This window comes from Kryptolebias marmoratus, linkage group LG21, assembly GCF_001649575.2.
Source record: "Kryptolebias marmoratus isolate JLee-2015 linkage group LG21, ASM164957v2, whole genome shotgun sequence".
NCBI classification, from domain to species: Eukaryota; Metazoa; Chordata; class Actinopteri; order Cyprinodontiformes; family Rivulidae; genus Kryptolebias; species Kryptolebias marmoratus.
This window is the reverse complement of record NC_051450.1, coordinates 11,040,724-11,054,588: the sequence shown is the minus strand read 5'-3', so window position 1 is coordinate 11,054,588 and position 13,865 is coordinate 11,040,724. Positions and strand designations below refer to the sequence as shown.

General features: G+C 42.7%; 2 protein-coding genes across 9 annotated transcripts in view; one reads left to right on the top strand and one right to left on the bottom strand.

Annotated features, from left to right (window-relative positions):
- LOC108230378 (rho GTPase-activating protein 21) overlaps positions 1-11,970 on the top strand; it is a 78,400-nt gene extending 66,430 nt beyond the window's left edge. For all 5 annotated transcript variants that reach the window (XM_017406477.3, XM_017406476.3, XM_017406475.3 and 2 more), the window contains 14 exons: positions 18-137; positions 331-630; positions 1,547-1,611; positions 1,700-1,848; positions 1,973-2,115; positions 2,429-2,587; positions 2,806-2,884; positions 3,050-3,123; positions 3,259-3,348; positions 3,430-3,555; positions 3,639-3,680; positions 4,758-4,863; positions 7,781-7,812; positions 9,342-11,970. In XM_017406477.3, coding sequence (XP_017261966.1) covers positions 18-137; positions 331-630; positions 1,547-1,611; positions 1,700-1,848; positions 1,973-2,115; positions 2,429-2,587; positions 2,806-2,884; positions 3,050-3,123; positions 3,259-3,348; positions 3,430-3,555; positions 3,639-3,680; positions 4,758-4,863; positions 7,781-7,812; positions 9,342-11,000 — 3,144 coding nt within the window. In that variant the 3' untranslated portion in view covers positions 11,001-11,970. The remainder of the gene's footprint in view (positions 1-17; positions 138-330; positions 631-1,546; positions 1,612-1,699; positions 1,849-1,972; positions 2,116-2,428; positions 2,588-2,805; positions 2,885-3,049; positions 3,124-3,258; positions 3,349-3,429; positions 3,556-3,638; positions 3,681-4,757; positions 4,864-7,780; positions 7,813-9,341) is intronic.
- apodb (apolipoprotein Db) overlaps positions 11,755-13,865 on the bottom strand; it is a 5,592-nt gene continuing 3,481 nt past the window's right edge. For 3 of the 4 annotated variants that reach the window (XM_017406483.3, XM_037973314.1, XM_037973313.1), the window contains exons 3-5: positions 13,710-13,831; positions 13,392-13,477; positions 12,427-13,061 (exon numbers count right to left, since the gene is read on the bottom strand). In XM_017406483.3, the coding sequence (XP_017261972.1) occupies positions 12,832-13,061; positions 13,392-13,477; positions 13,710-13,831 (438 nt within the window). In that variant the 3' untranslated portion in view covers positions 12,427-12,831. Of the gene's footprint in view, positions 12,275-12,426; positions 13,062-13,391; positions 13,478-13,709; positions 13,832-13,865 lie in introns of those variants that run through there. The other variant, XM_017406485.3, reaches the window with a different exon arrangement.

Here is a 13,865-nt window from a genome sequence, read left to right as displayed (position 1 = left end):
AACTGTGTTTGTTTTAGGCTGTGGACAGGTCGTTGGATGATTCAGAGTCCAGAAGAGACTCCTCATCGGACGTCTTCTGTGACGCCACCAAGGAGGGCTTCTTGCACTTCAAGCAGCTTCACACAGATAAGAGCAAGGTGTGCACTGGCTCTGCAAAAACTTTGTTTAACTTCCACACAGGCTCATAAAACACGTGACTTACTAAGTTGAACAATAAAAAGATCAGCCCGTGTTTAATATCGCCTTCTTATTTTAATGTATGAGGTGTAAAGCAGCTGATTTAAACATCCTTTTGTTAAACTCACCTCTTCTTCGGGATTCTTTCTGCAGCGTGTTGGAGGAGGCATGCGGCAGTGGAAGCAGATGTTTGCCGTGTTGAGAGGCCACTACCTCTGCCTGTATAAAGACAAAAAGGAGGGCCAAGCCCACGCCAGCTGTCAAACAGTGGAGGAGCCGCTGCAGATCAGCATCAAAGCCTGTCTGATCGACATCTCCTACAGCGACACCAAGCGTAAGAACGTGCTGCGGCTGACCACGTCGGACTGCGAGTACCTGTTCCAGGCTGAGGACCGAGGAGACATGCTGGCCTGGATCAGAGTCATACAGGAGAACAGTAACCTGGATGAGGAGGTACGAAAATGAACAGGCACGACACAGCGAGCCTAAACCTCTCACAGGTTCAGCAAATACTCGGCTTTAAACAATTAAACTGTTTTGAAAATGTATATTTCTTTAGAATAATCGATTGGTTTCAAAAGTGATTTAGTCTTCAACTTTAAAGTTTAAAATCAGTTTATATTAAGAAACACAAACCAAGATGCTTCTTAAAAGCAGCTGAGTACTACATAGCTCAGTGTGACGTTCGGGAGAGCTGAGCGATAATCAAATCAAATATATTTTATTGCCCCCCCACAAGAAAATGTGTCCAGAGCTGTGAAGTGGCTATGAGAGCCAAAAAAACTTCAAATTTTAATCAAAGAAATAATCAATTAATTATAATTAATTATAGCAACAGTATTTGCAAAGCATTTGAGGGTAAAATGATTGATTCAGGATTAAATGAAAGTTAGACGTGGTTGGTTTTACACGGGCTGTCTTTGTATTGTCTTCCTGAATGTCAAACTGACAATACAACACAATATGATATAATATACTTCACTGTGTCCTTGGGGAAATTTGTTTTGGACTCACAGCTGTACCAGTTTGTGCCTTCTCCCAAAATAAACAAACAAATAATGTAAAATACATCCACAAATCATTAAAGCAGTCTTAAACAATATAAACATATTTCACCACTAAGACACATTTCTCAGTTCTTATATCAAAGGACAAGCTCTACTAGAGTACCAGGAAACATTTTGCAAAACTTCATTTGTAAGTTAATAGATCTCAGTCATGCAGTTTAAACTGTATTACCTGATAGCACCTGGGAATATAAAGATATGACCTGTAAGGTGTGATACACACCTCTGTCTGACGCTTTAAACGTCATCAGTTGTGTCTGACATTCACTCAATCCTGCTCTTTTCCTTCTTTCCTGTTTTAGAACGCAGCCTTTACCAGTCATGACCTCATCAGCAGGAGGATCAAGGAGTACAACACCTTGATGAGGTAGGAGCTCTGTCCCTGTCACATCCGGCAGCCGTAGAGGTGTCCGAGCTCCCAGTTTGACCTTTTTTCCCTTCCGTGCCTCGTTCAGCCCAACCGGGAGCAAAACAGAGCCGTCACCCAGAGCGTCGCGCCAGTCGCTGAGCATCAGACAGACGCTGCTGGGGGGTAAAGGAGAGACCAAAGCTACAAGTCCACACTCACCCAAACCCGAGCAGGAGAAGAAGAACATGCACAAAGGTAGTAGTTTAGGTTTTTTCTTTGCTTTATATCGTAGAATAAGATGTGTTAAATAAAGCTTCTGCAGTGTCTCCTGTAAATCATAGGAAAGCAGTCTGATTATCGCAGCATATTGTGTGTGCAGATGACACCAGCCCCCCCAAGGACAAAGGGACGTGGAGGAAAGGCATCCCGGGGCTGATGAGGAAACCGTTTGAGAAGAAGCCGTCTCCTGGAGTGACGTTTGGAGTGAGACTGGATGACTGTCCTCCTGCGCACAACAACAAGGTCCCTGCTCATTTTCTGTCCTTGTACTCATTCCTGCAGCTTTTTCCTCTAGCTTACCCCACAAATCAGTCCACAAGAAATCTTCTGAAAATGAGTAATAAAGCAGCCAATGTCAAAAGAAAACCCTTTCAGAAAGCTTCAAGAACTGCTGATTAAGACCAGTTTAAAACAGTATAAGAACGTCTGGCTTCTCGGAAGCAAAACATAAAGAAATGAAGCTCAAGGCTTTTGCTCAGATCTGTGTATTTGTACCTTCAGCATTCTGCGGAGTTGTAGCCTTAGGCCTTGAAACATCTTCCTCTCTGTCCCCCAGTTTGTGCCTCTGATCGTGGAGGTTTGCTGTAAGCTGGTGGAGGAGAGGGGCCTGGAGTACACGGGCATCTACAGAGTCCCTGGAAACAACGCTGCCATCTCCAACATGCAGGAGGAGCTCAATAACAAGGGCATGAGTGACATCGATATCCAGGATGATGTGTGTTCTTTATTGATCTCTGTTGCTTTATTTAAACTCTCCTTGGAGTCTCAAAATACATGCAAGACAGAAATACATTCAGAGTTGCAAATGCTCTGTTAATGCATGCTGTAAATTTGCTACGATAATTTAACAATCCTTAAAATAAAGAAGGCAAGCTTGCATGAATGCAGAAGTGACTAATGCATTTTTTAAAAATAATTATCCTTCTGTTGCAGAAATGGAGAGACCTCAATGTGATCAGCAGTTTACTGAAGTCCTTCTTTCGTAAACTTCCTGAGCCGTTGTTCACGAACGGTGAGTTGATTCTGCACTTTCAACAACAGGAGGGGGGTGCGGTTATGATAGCGAAGGAGGATATGCAGTGGGTTGGTGGGACAGAGGATGACGCTAGGAGATCTTTGTCCAGATTGGGAACTGCAATTAGACAGAAATGTTGAATAACTGTGATTCTCCCTGCAGATAGGTACACCGATTTTATAGACGCCAACAGAATCGAGGACCCAGTGGAGAGACTCAAAGTGCTCAAAAGGCTGGTGAGGACAAGTTCTCCTCTTTTTTTTAACTTTTTTCAAAAGCCCTCAGTTCAGCATGCATTAAAGCCATTTGTAAATTTAACAAAATACAGCCTACAGTAAGTAAACATGTTGTTTTATTTATTTTTTTTGCAGCTTCATGAGTTACCAGATCATCACTATGAGACCCTTAAGTTCCTCTCAGCTCATCTGAAAACTGTGGCTGATAACTCAGAGAAAAATAAGGTATCTTATCAGTCTTCTTTAAGGTTTTAGTTTAGCTTTAGGGTCAGCTGCTCAATGAACATTTTTATTTTTTTTTACCAGATGGAACCGAGGAACCTGGCCATCGTGTTCGGCCCCACTCTGGTGCGCACTACCGATGACAACATGACCCACATGGTGACACACATGCCGGACCAGTACAAGATCGTGGAGACACTCATTCAGAATGTAAGCATCAGATCATTCCCTGATCATCCTTTCACACAGGTTAACAGAAACTTGATTTGATGTGCTTTTTATTTTCATTTTAGTATGACTGGTTTTTCACTGATGATGGAAATGGAGAGCCAGTGGTGAGTACCGTCTCCAGTTTACCTCCAGTTTCATTTGGTTCTGCATTTCATTTACGAGAAACAGTTTATGGCTACTCAGTTATCTAAAGATAATATCTCACTGGGTTGTGGCTGACAGAGACTAGTTGAAGACTCAAACTTGTGAGAAAATAGCTAATAGGTTCAGTTTCTGTCTAGCTAAATTAAGTTAAGTGACCACATTTTGCTAGGCACCAGCTCCCTGCGACCCGAAACGGAGAAGCGGGTAAAGAATATGGATGGATGGATGGATGGATGGATGGATGGATGGATGGATGGATGGATGGATGGATGGATGGATGGATGGATGGATGGATGGATGGATGGACCACGTTTTGTGTGGCAAATGAATGCACAGCTTGAAAATCTGTATTCTTGGCTGTGCACATTATTTATCACTTAAATAAATACTAGTTGTTCTTCTCAACCAAATGTACCCAGTACTTTAGGATTATTTTAAACACAAAAGCATTTATTTAGTCTGAGTTTATTTGCATTTTTGCTATTTTTAAATGTTTTTTAATTATTTGTCTATTTGCTGTGAGATTAATTAACGAATACAGAATTACAGATCTGTAAAAAATACTTTTGCTATATTGCTCAACATTTCTAAATGTTGTTTCCATAGCTATAAATTAAAACTGTTATTGTGAATGTAGCCTTGCAGCACATTGAGAGCAATAACAAAATAATAAACTTTAAAAAAAATAGCAACAATGAACATTTAGTCTAACACTGCTGCTTTGACTGGATAGTTTTATTTTGTTTCTGCTTTCTTTATGTAGGAATGGTAAATATATCTTTGGTTGTTACTTTTTCTTATTCTACTCAGGGTTTAAGTCCGAATATAACTTGAAAAAAGAAACACAGGTTATTCTAATTTGGAGAAATTTGTTGTGATGGCCTATTTCCTGGCATACAAACGTTTTAAAACCCAACTTTATCAACAAAAATCTTCCTGGGGCTCCCTGGGCTGTCTAGGAATCATTTAAGCAAATCACTGAGAAACCCTCCTGTTTTTATTCAAAACCTGATTTAGTTTTCTCCCACCTCCTTCAGACAATGTCCAAGGAGGAGCGCGCCATCGAGTCCCAGCCCGTCCCGAACATCGACCACCTGCTCACCAACATCGGGCGGACGGGCACGTCGCAGGGTGACGTATCAGGTAACACGCTGCCTCTGACGGGCCGGCTCTGTGGTGGGTGAACCTTCTTCCGTCCTTTCACTGCTGCGGTCAGAGATGGAGCGTTTGTGTTTTACCCAAACGTTGACGAAAATGCAGCTTCTTTCCCTTACCTCCCCCCCCGAGGCCAAGCTTCCCCTTCTGCTTCTTTAGCTGTTGCCTTCAAATAATAATAAAAAAAAACTTGAAATGCTTGTGTGGCTTTTAGCAGATAATTTTGCTGCATCCTTAAAAAAAAAAGATGCAACAAACTGTCTCGTTTCTTCATTTGCCTTAAAAGCCCTTCTGTGATATTTGTTGGTAAATTGAACCGAATCCCCCTGACCTTGTTTTTGTTGTTGTTAACCCTCCCCCCTCTGGGCTGTGCTCCCCCACCTAACCCCCCCTCCCCTCTTTATCCTGCCTACTGTTGCACTAACACGGCATGTTCTTTCCCACGTCGGATTTAGATGTTTTTACAGTAAAAGGCGAACTTCTGATTCCTCTGTCTCTAGTGAGGCTCTGTCGGGTGTCCTAACGGCTTTCCCAGCATTCACACATACTGATCTTGACACAGGCCAAGTGGGAGGAGTCTGTCACGCCATGATGTCACTGATGGACTCTATACTGTCTGTGATGGACAGCTGGAACTGTAGGAAGAAGGAGGATTGTTGCCCACAGTGTAGCTGCCTAGTCTGCAGGAACCCGCAGGTCTTTTAAAGCCAAAGAGAAAAACAGTTCGGTTTTGGTGGAAAAAAAACAAATAAACAAAAAAAAAGCGGGGGGAAGCGAAGCAGCTACACGGCACTGTCCCGTGCTGTGAGTTTTCTGTCAGAGTATACCTAACTCAGGCCGGTGCTACTGTCTGAAAAGCTCTCCGCTGTCTCTCCTCACTGTCTTTACAAGCTTGCCGACAGGAGAGATGGCATGGTATGGTTCTTACGTCACCAGTCAGTGTGCTCCTGCATATTGTGCCGTCATCTGTACTGTAAAGGGGTGCGTAGGGGGGCTCGGCTGTCACACAAATTTTAGCTGGAGATGAAATCATTCTGAAACAATAAGTGAGCAGGTGAGGACTGATTATAGGTTTCCTTGCTGGCACGCTTCTTCTCTCATGTAGCGTTCTCTCTTCACACAGCTAGCCCCTCTGTGACCCCCCTGTCACGTTTCTTTCGTTTTGGTTCATCTCGTTTCTGTCGTCATCATGTCCCGTTGTCATGGCAGCTCATGTCACCTCATGTTGTGCGTCAGTAAAATTACAAATAAATCTTCGGTCTTGAGCCAGATGCTGGTTTATTAGAAGCTACTGTCACTAGAAAAGGTAACAAAGATTATGCTTTATTTAAAGTACACAAAGCTGGTTGTTTTCAGGTAGCTTTACCTCTTTATGGGTAAAAAAAGAACAGATGAAGAAGTCTGAAAATGCAATGTCAGTGATTAAATTTCCACCCAGTGTGAAGCATAATTTGAATGATAATTAGTTATTTAAAAAGCTGATTGAATTATTTGAAGAAAAGGTGAAAAAGCTTGTTTGTCATTCATGAGAAGTTAAAACTTTGGAGATACAGTTTTCCTAATTATATCCAGTTTTAATACAAATCAAAGCTTATCCGGATGCATCATATTGTACCTTATATATCTTATTGGTTAGTACTTTATCTTATATTTTATCTTATTGTATTCTGTCATATTGTACTTTATCATATCCTATCATATCTTGTTGTGCTCTATCGCATCAAACCTATTCTTATCGTATTATCATTTCTTATCATATTGTACCTTACTGTATAATATATTTGCATTGTATAGTGCCGTATTGTATCATATCTTATTGACAAGTTGTTCCAAAATTAAGTTTGTGCTTTGAGTAATTGTAAATATAAGCACAATTCAGTGATTTTCACAATTCTAAGCCTCAAAATCTATTGAAAACAAAGACATATCTATTTTTAGTGGGGCTTTTTCATATATGTGATAAATTTGAACAACATTGTTTGTAAAATGCTGGGGAGTGGCAACTCAGAACTAGAAAAGTTGTGTAATATACCAAATTAAATGTAAAGCTAAAGCCTGGGTGAACTAGCTGAATTTAGCACAGTACTAAAGCCAAAACATGCGTGTGTTAAACATGCTGCCATCTAGGGAAGATTTTACTTATTTCACCACATTCTGCATATACTACATTAAACTTAGGTTTAGGAAAGACTCAGGGTGCTAAACTGAAAATACAATAAAGTTGCAGATTCTCCACATTTTCCTCTTACAAAACATCAGCGAGTTGTTGTCTCAGTTCCCAAAATAAAGTGACGTTAAAACACATAATGCCACATATTTATGTTCAAACTCTTATGGAAAAAGGTTGCTGACCTCACTTTTAAAGTTTGCACGTATTTTTAAAGCTCCATATATTTACCAGTTTCAACATTTGACTTGTCTCTTAGTTAAATATAAGGTTTCAATTACACAATAACAGAACAAACCTTGGATACTGGGTCGTATATTAATTTTTTTATCTTTTCATGAAGGTTAAGCCTCTTAATGTGAGGTCACAGTATCAGTAGACACTCAGGTACATCCGTTCCTAACATAAGTACCACCTCCTCTGTTGCCTCTCCTCCTATCTGTGTGTGGCTCGGTGTTCAGGTGTGTGCCAGAGTTGGGGAAAGAACGATCGCGTCGCAGGTAGACATGGAGCTGAGTGTAACATGGAGCTCATCTGTGTTCGTGTGCAGCATGGCCTGTTGTCTGCTCATGTATCCGCTGGTTTCTCATCGGTCTCGTCCTCACATCTCATCTCGTCGTGCTTCCTGTCCTCATCACACCTTTTTTTTCTGCCCCCCCATTTCCTCATGTTGTCATTTTCATTTAAAAAAGTCATCTAATGTGTCTTCATTTTGTCTTTTTTTTTCTCTCTCCACAGATTCACCAACTAGTGACTCAGCCAAATCAAAGGTGAGTAAGTGTGTCCAGCTCACAGATAGTGTAGGATGAACCATCAAAAATACTATCTACAGCAAACATTTAAAGCAATGAGGTGTTTCAGCCTCTAATCTGAAGGATATTGAGTGTTTAATTCCCTAAAAACAGGAGGTAGGGGCAGAAATATCTGTTTCAAATCTCAAAAACTAAACAAATGACAAGAAAACTCTTTGCTTAGTTAGTTATAAGGGATAATTATGATGGGATTGAGCCGTATGGGCCCCATCCTGACAAATATCACTGTTAAAATGCTTCACATAACCTTTATGTTACTAAGAAAGGCCTGCCAAAGGGTTATTCCACCAAAGGAAATTTGCATTAACAGTATTTAAAACAATAAATCAAGAAAGAAAATGGTCTGTGATAGCAGCTTGCATATAGCAACATTAGTGCAAAGAAATAGTATTTTCCATTTTTAATTTCTAGGAGCCACTCACGGATGATAGTGAATTTTTTTGCTACAAAGGTCCCACAGCAACAGCCTTACACTGCGACAGATTCAAGCATTAAAGTATTTTAGGTCGTGGTTTTCACGGGAAATCTCCAGTAAAGTGTAACAACTGCCTGACAAAAATTATTTCATTATTACCAAAGTAATATAAACTTGTAGCTCTTCAGGAGTCTGCAGAAATGCACCGTCGCCTGATCAAACATTGAATTATAAGCAGCAAAGCAAGCAGACCTTCCATCAAAATATAAACAGTGTCTGTATAGGCTTTAAAACCTTAGCCAAACAATATGTAAAAGCATAAGTAATTTTCATAAACCACTCATTCAACGTGTATTAGTACTACAATGATTGGTGGTTTACTTTTAGACGGCATGCACAGCTACTTGTATCTCCTATGTTCTTTGCCTTGTTCTGTTTTGCTTTTATGGTGAAACAAGTTTGCTTTCTTGCTGCCTTCAGCTTAAACACTTTCTTGCACACTTTATAAGATCTCATTCCTTGTTGAACATCTTGTACTCAAAGCACTTCCATATTATAGAAGCAGCTTCTGGAGGCAAACACGCCGCTAACCCTCACTGGGTCCGCTCCTTATCAGCGTGTCATCACACGGCGCGGGCATAAAAGCAGACTTGGCACGGAAACAACCTTATTCAGTTGTTATTGACCTTTTTTAGAGAAACGGGACACTTAAGAAAAGCCCCTGAAAATGTAGCGGTAGAAAAATAAAAGCAGTTGTTTCTCTTTACTGCTCTGCTGTTACCTGGCTGCTCCTTTTTCAGCTTCATGGCAGTGCTTGTGCCTCTGCAGCTTCTGCTTCTTCTGCTTCTGCTCTAAGGCTGGCATGGAAACTCTGACAGTGTGCACTTTGGTTATGAAGCTGCTAATGTACCTCTTTTTGTCTCTGATCTGTGTTGCTTCAAAGGAGCAGGTGGAGTAAAGCTTTAAGTTTTATGTTAGGACTGCAGGGGGTTGTTTGTCTCTTTTTTAAGTCTTTCCTCATATCATTAATGCTCATTTTTCTCTTTCTCTCCCGTCGATCTTTTCTTTGAAGGGTTCCTGGGGCTCTGGGAAGGAACGAGAGCTCCTAGTCTCCTCCATCTTTGCTGCAGCCAGCCGGAAAAGAAAGAAAAAGGAGAAGCCGCAGCCTAGCAGCTCAGATGATGATCTAGATGCTGTGTTCTCCAAAGTGGAAATCCCCAGCCTGAAGCCGGACCAGCACTCGCCTCAGACTGAGGAGCAGGACGAGGCCGGCCCCAGCCCCAACGCAAAACCCAACGTGAAGCCGCAAGAGGAGAGGAAGGAGAACGGAAGAATTGTGGAGCTCACATCTAAAGCCAAGAGGGAGCACAGAAACTCTTTATTCCTCAAGGAGAAGACTTCACTCAAACGCTCCTCACCTTTGCCCTCCCCATCCCCAAATGTCTGTTCCCACATCAGCGACCAAACTGTGTTTCGTGGGAAGTCTTCCCTGTCGGATCCCCCGTCCCAGCCAGATGAGAACACCTCGGACCTCGGGACCATGAGCTCTGGAGCATCCGTCCCACGGTCAAGACCCAAAAAGTGGACTGGAGGAGCGCCCCTTGACCTGGCCGTGAGCTTCGGACTGGGAGCGGCCGCGGGGACAGCCGCCGGAGCCGAGGTGAGCTCCATCACCTCCGACTACTCCACCACCTCCTCGATCACGTTCCTGACGGGCGCAGAGTCGAGCGCGCTCAGCCCCGAGCTGCAGGGCGGGGAGGAGGCGGACGACGAACGCAGCGAGCTCATCAGCGAAGGGCGACACATGGAAACGGACAGCGAAAGCGAATTCCCAGTGTTCGCTCCGGGAGGAGGCAACAGCCAGTCCACGCCCCGCCCAGAGCAGAGTCAGGAGAAAGCAGAGGTGAGAGGAGGCGGGGGCGCCGCCGAGGGAAGCGCCATGCCAAAGCAGGAAGCGCGGCGCCTTTTTCCAACGCCGAGGATGATTGAATGTGACACCCTCTCCAGGAGATGGTCCCTGAGACATAAAACAGACAGTGACTCGTCAGCAGAGGGGGCTGTGGGGAGCGGGGACCGCAGCGAAGGGAAGGCTGAGTCCTCCAGTAGGCTGTCTCGAGTGCTGGAGGTGATGAAAAAAGGGCGGTCGTCAAGCAGCATCAGCTCGTCTTCACGCAGCGAGTCGGAGCGCCCTGAGCCGGCCTGGCACCTGAAGATCACAGAGCGACTGAAGTTCAGGTTACGATCATCCGCTGACGACATGTTCACCCAGAAGAGTCGAGCTCCCGACGGGCACGTTAAGAAGAAGAACATCCGGCGGAGGCACACCATGGGCGGGCAGAGGGACTTCGCAGAGCTGGCGGTTATCAACGACTGGAGGGAGCAGGGCGGGGTGGACCAGACCGCCGACCTGTCCCCGCTGGACCGCCTCAAGCCCAGGTGCTCCTCCCAGGACTTCTCCGTCCGAGACTGGATCCCCAAGGAGCGGCGCAGAGTCCCCGAAATAAACGCAGAGGTCGCACCTAAAGCCATGCCGGAGGACGATCACCCCGAAGTTCAGGACGCTGCCCCTGAAAACCCTCTGCCTCCGTCACCTGCCGACGCTCAGTCGGAGGAGCACGTGAACGGCAGCGGGCCACAAGACAAAAACAAAGCCTCGCTTGGGACAGACACCCCCCCACACAAACTCTCCGGAGGACAGGTCGTCCGCTCACGGTTCTACCAGTATCTGTAAAACGACGAGAGCGACGTGACTGCGAGGGGAAAAACAAACGAACCAGAGTGAATGTGTTTGTGTGTGGATTTTAGCACAATATTTTTTCTATGAAGTATACGATAGGTGTCTCCTGTAAATACTGTGTATAAACTTTCATGATTGTTACTAAGAGATGTTTATGTGTAATTGTCTGCCATACTGGAACAGACATGGAAACAAAACGTGGACTTTCTCCTGCAGGACCGAATGACTGTTATATAAATATGTATCTGATAGAAATAAGGATTGTTTGACAGCACTGTTGTAAAGGCTCAGCTTGAAGAAAAGCAGGAGGAGTCACGGTTTCGTTCTTCCTCATTCAAAGTGGTATGAAGAATGTATTACTCTTTCTGGACTAATATTAGATGCTTGTGACAAAAACTGTCTTTTTAAAAATATATATATATATATGTCCGAGGTTGTTTTTTATTTTCTGTTTGTACTTGAAGTACGTAGAAATACTAAAGGCTGCTTTCTGGGCTGGGTGCTGTGGGAAGTTTTTTGTTTGTTTGTTTGTTTTGTTTTGTTTTTTTCACAGCACATTCACAACAGCCAGATATTAGCTGAAAGGACTGGAAGTTTATTATAGTTTTATCAAATAAAGACTGAAAAACAATGAAATGCTGATACTATAGTATGTAATGCCTGGTACAGTAGGTTTTATTTCCAAACTTTGTCAAGTTATAGTCCAAAAGCTATGTTTTTACATGTGCAAATTTTTTTTATCTTAAGAAGAGAAGTGCCTTTTTTATTTTCTTTAAGAAAAACTGTTTTTAATAGAAATTGTCAAGAAGAGGATTGTTTAAAAAACAAGAACAAACAAACCTCAGTATCATTCCTGATTCGTGTCCTATTTTTACTCAAACCCATAGCAACATCTTGTTTTATATTTCTTTACTTCTTTTGTGATTCTGGAAATAAATTTAAAAATAAAATAAATTAAAAAAAACACGGGCGCTTAAAACTGGGTGGGGAACAAAAACAAAAAAAAGCACCAACTGTTTGAACGTTTGGAAGTGCATGAAGCAAATGTTTTTACTGAAGAGTAAAAAATCTCACCTGTTTACAGCAGAACCAGTTCAATGCCAGCCCCATCCCAACAAACACTGGAAATAAATCATCTTTAATAAATTCTTGCATTGTGTGGAAATATCTATCACTTTTTTTTTTTTTACTTTAAGCTTATTAAACATTATTTGTCTTGATGACAGCGTCAAGGTTTGGGTTCAAGATGGCCGCCACAGTCAGCTAACCTAAGAAAACGCAAAAAAAATAAATAAATAAATAAAATAAAAATCAGTTTAACAGATATTGAGCAAAGACTTCCTTCAGGGGATTCTGAGCCTTTATTTACTTTTTTCTTCATGGTTAAACTCACTAAACTAAATAAAAAAGTCAATGCTCCTTTTTTTTTAAAGTGTTTTCCATCAATCTTAATAAAATACAGCAAAATATGCAGGATTTTACACACTCTGTTGACATTTTACACTCCTGATTGAACTGTTTTTCTTCATTAAATGTCTCACTCTAAATTAAATTGTTTAAACATCATGTCCAAACTTTTGATAGCTAATTAAACTCTTACTCAACCTGTTATTTCACCTATTAACCTTTTCTATAAGCCTCATATTAAGAAACAAAATACTTTCAGCTGTATCTTTTTTACATGGTTGAAATGATTATATCAATGTAAAACATTTGACGTTTTCATTACTTCTGAATATTTCAAAACAGACGTTTTAAGGCAGCTCTAGCGTGACGAGGACGTACTGAAATGTCCCCTCAGCGGGATTGACAGTCTCTCTGGTCCTTAGACGTCCTTGCAGTTCTGATCAGTCGCCTTCATCCTGTAAATGTCGATCCCTTCCTTGAGCAGCAGCTCTTGGGCGTAGAGCACCGCCAGGGGAGGCAGGAAGCGCGACCGCGACAGAATCCAGGCGTAGTCGACGTGGAACAGGTGGAGGATGTCCGTGCAGGAGTACACGACGGCCAGGCTGGTGTAGTCGGTGGTCAGGACCCAGTATGAGCTGTAGGGAGTGACTGGGAGCGGAACCCACAGACGGAGAAAACGACATAAAAAGGCGTTTTGTTGAACGGATGCAATGTCCCGAAAGCAAACAAGACACGGGACGACACGAGGCAAGTCAGAAAACAAGCATTTTCTGTCACATCAGAAACAAACTGAGTGAAACACGATTCAAGTTGGGCCTTGAACCAAAGTAAAACGTCTGCTCTGTCGTTGTGATAATAGCTGTTAGAAATAGCTTCACTGGTGCTCCAAATTGACTCATTTTAAATGAAAACGAACGACAAATGATGACAAATTAAGAGGAGCCAGAAATCAAACGCTCTATGAAAACAAACACTTACAGTACGAGTAGCTGATTCCAAGTTTGGCCGGTTCCCTCATGTCAGGAATCACACCAGTCCCCTCTGCCACCCTCACTTTGTCTTTGCTGGAACAGAAAAAAAGCGTTCCCTTAGAACATGTCATAATAAAAACCACTACACAGTAAGTCGAATAAGATGCATGGAAGGGACTTGTGTTGATAATAGGTGTTCAGGATTTGTGGTTGAATGGTTAAGAACCAATCAGACTACAGCCATGTCTTCACACACGTCAGCTTTAGATATTTCAGACACTACGATGATCTGAAACGAAAAAAATCAGAGTGGATCAGTGCTCACTGGAGCCTGGAGTTCAGCACCCGGATGGTTCCGTCTCGCCTCAAGGCGTAGCTCACTTCGACACACTTCCCCCGCTGGAAGGAGGCGGGCAGCTTCTGGATCTCGTACCACCTCCCCAGGTACTGGTGACAGAGATGGGGCGTTACTGCCGGGGAA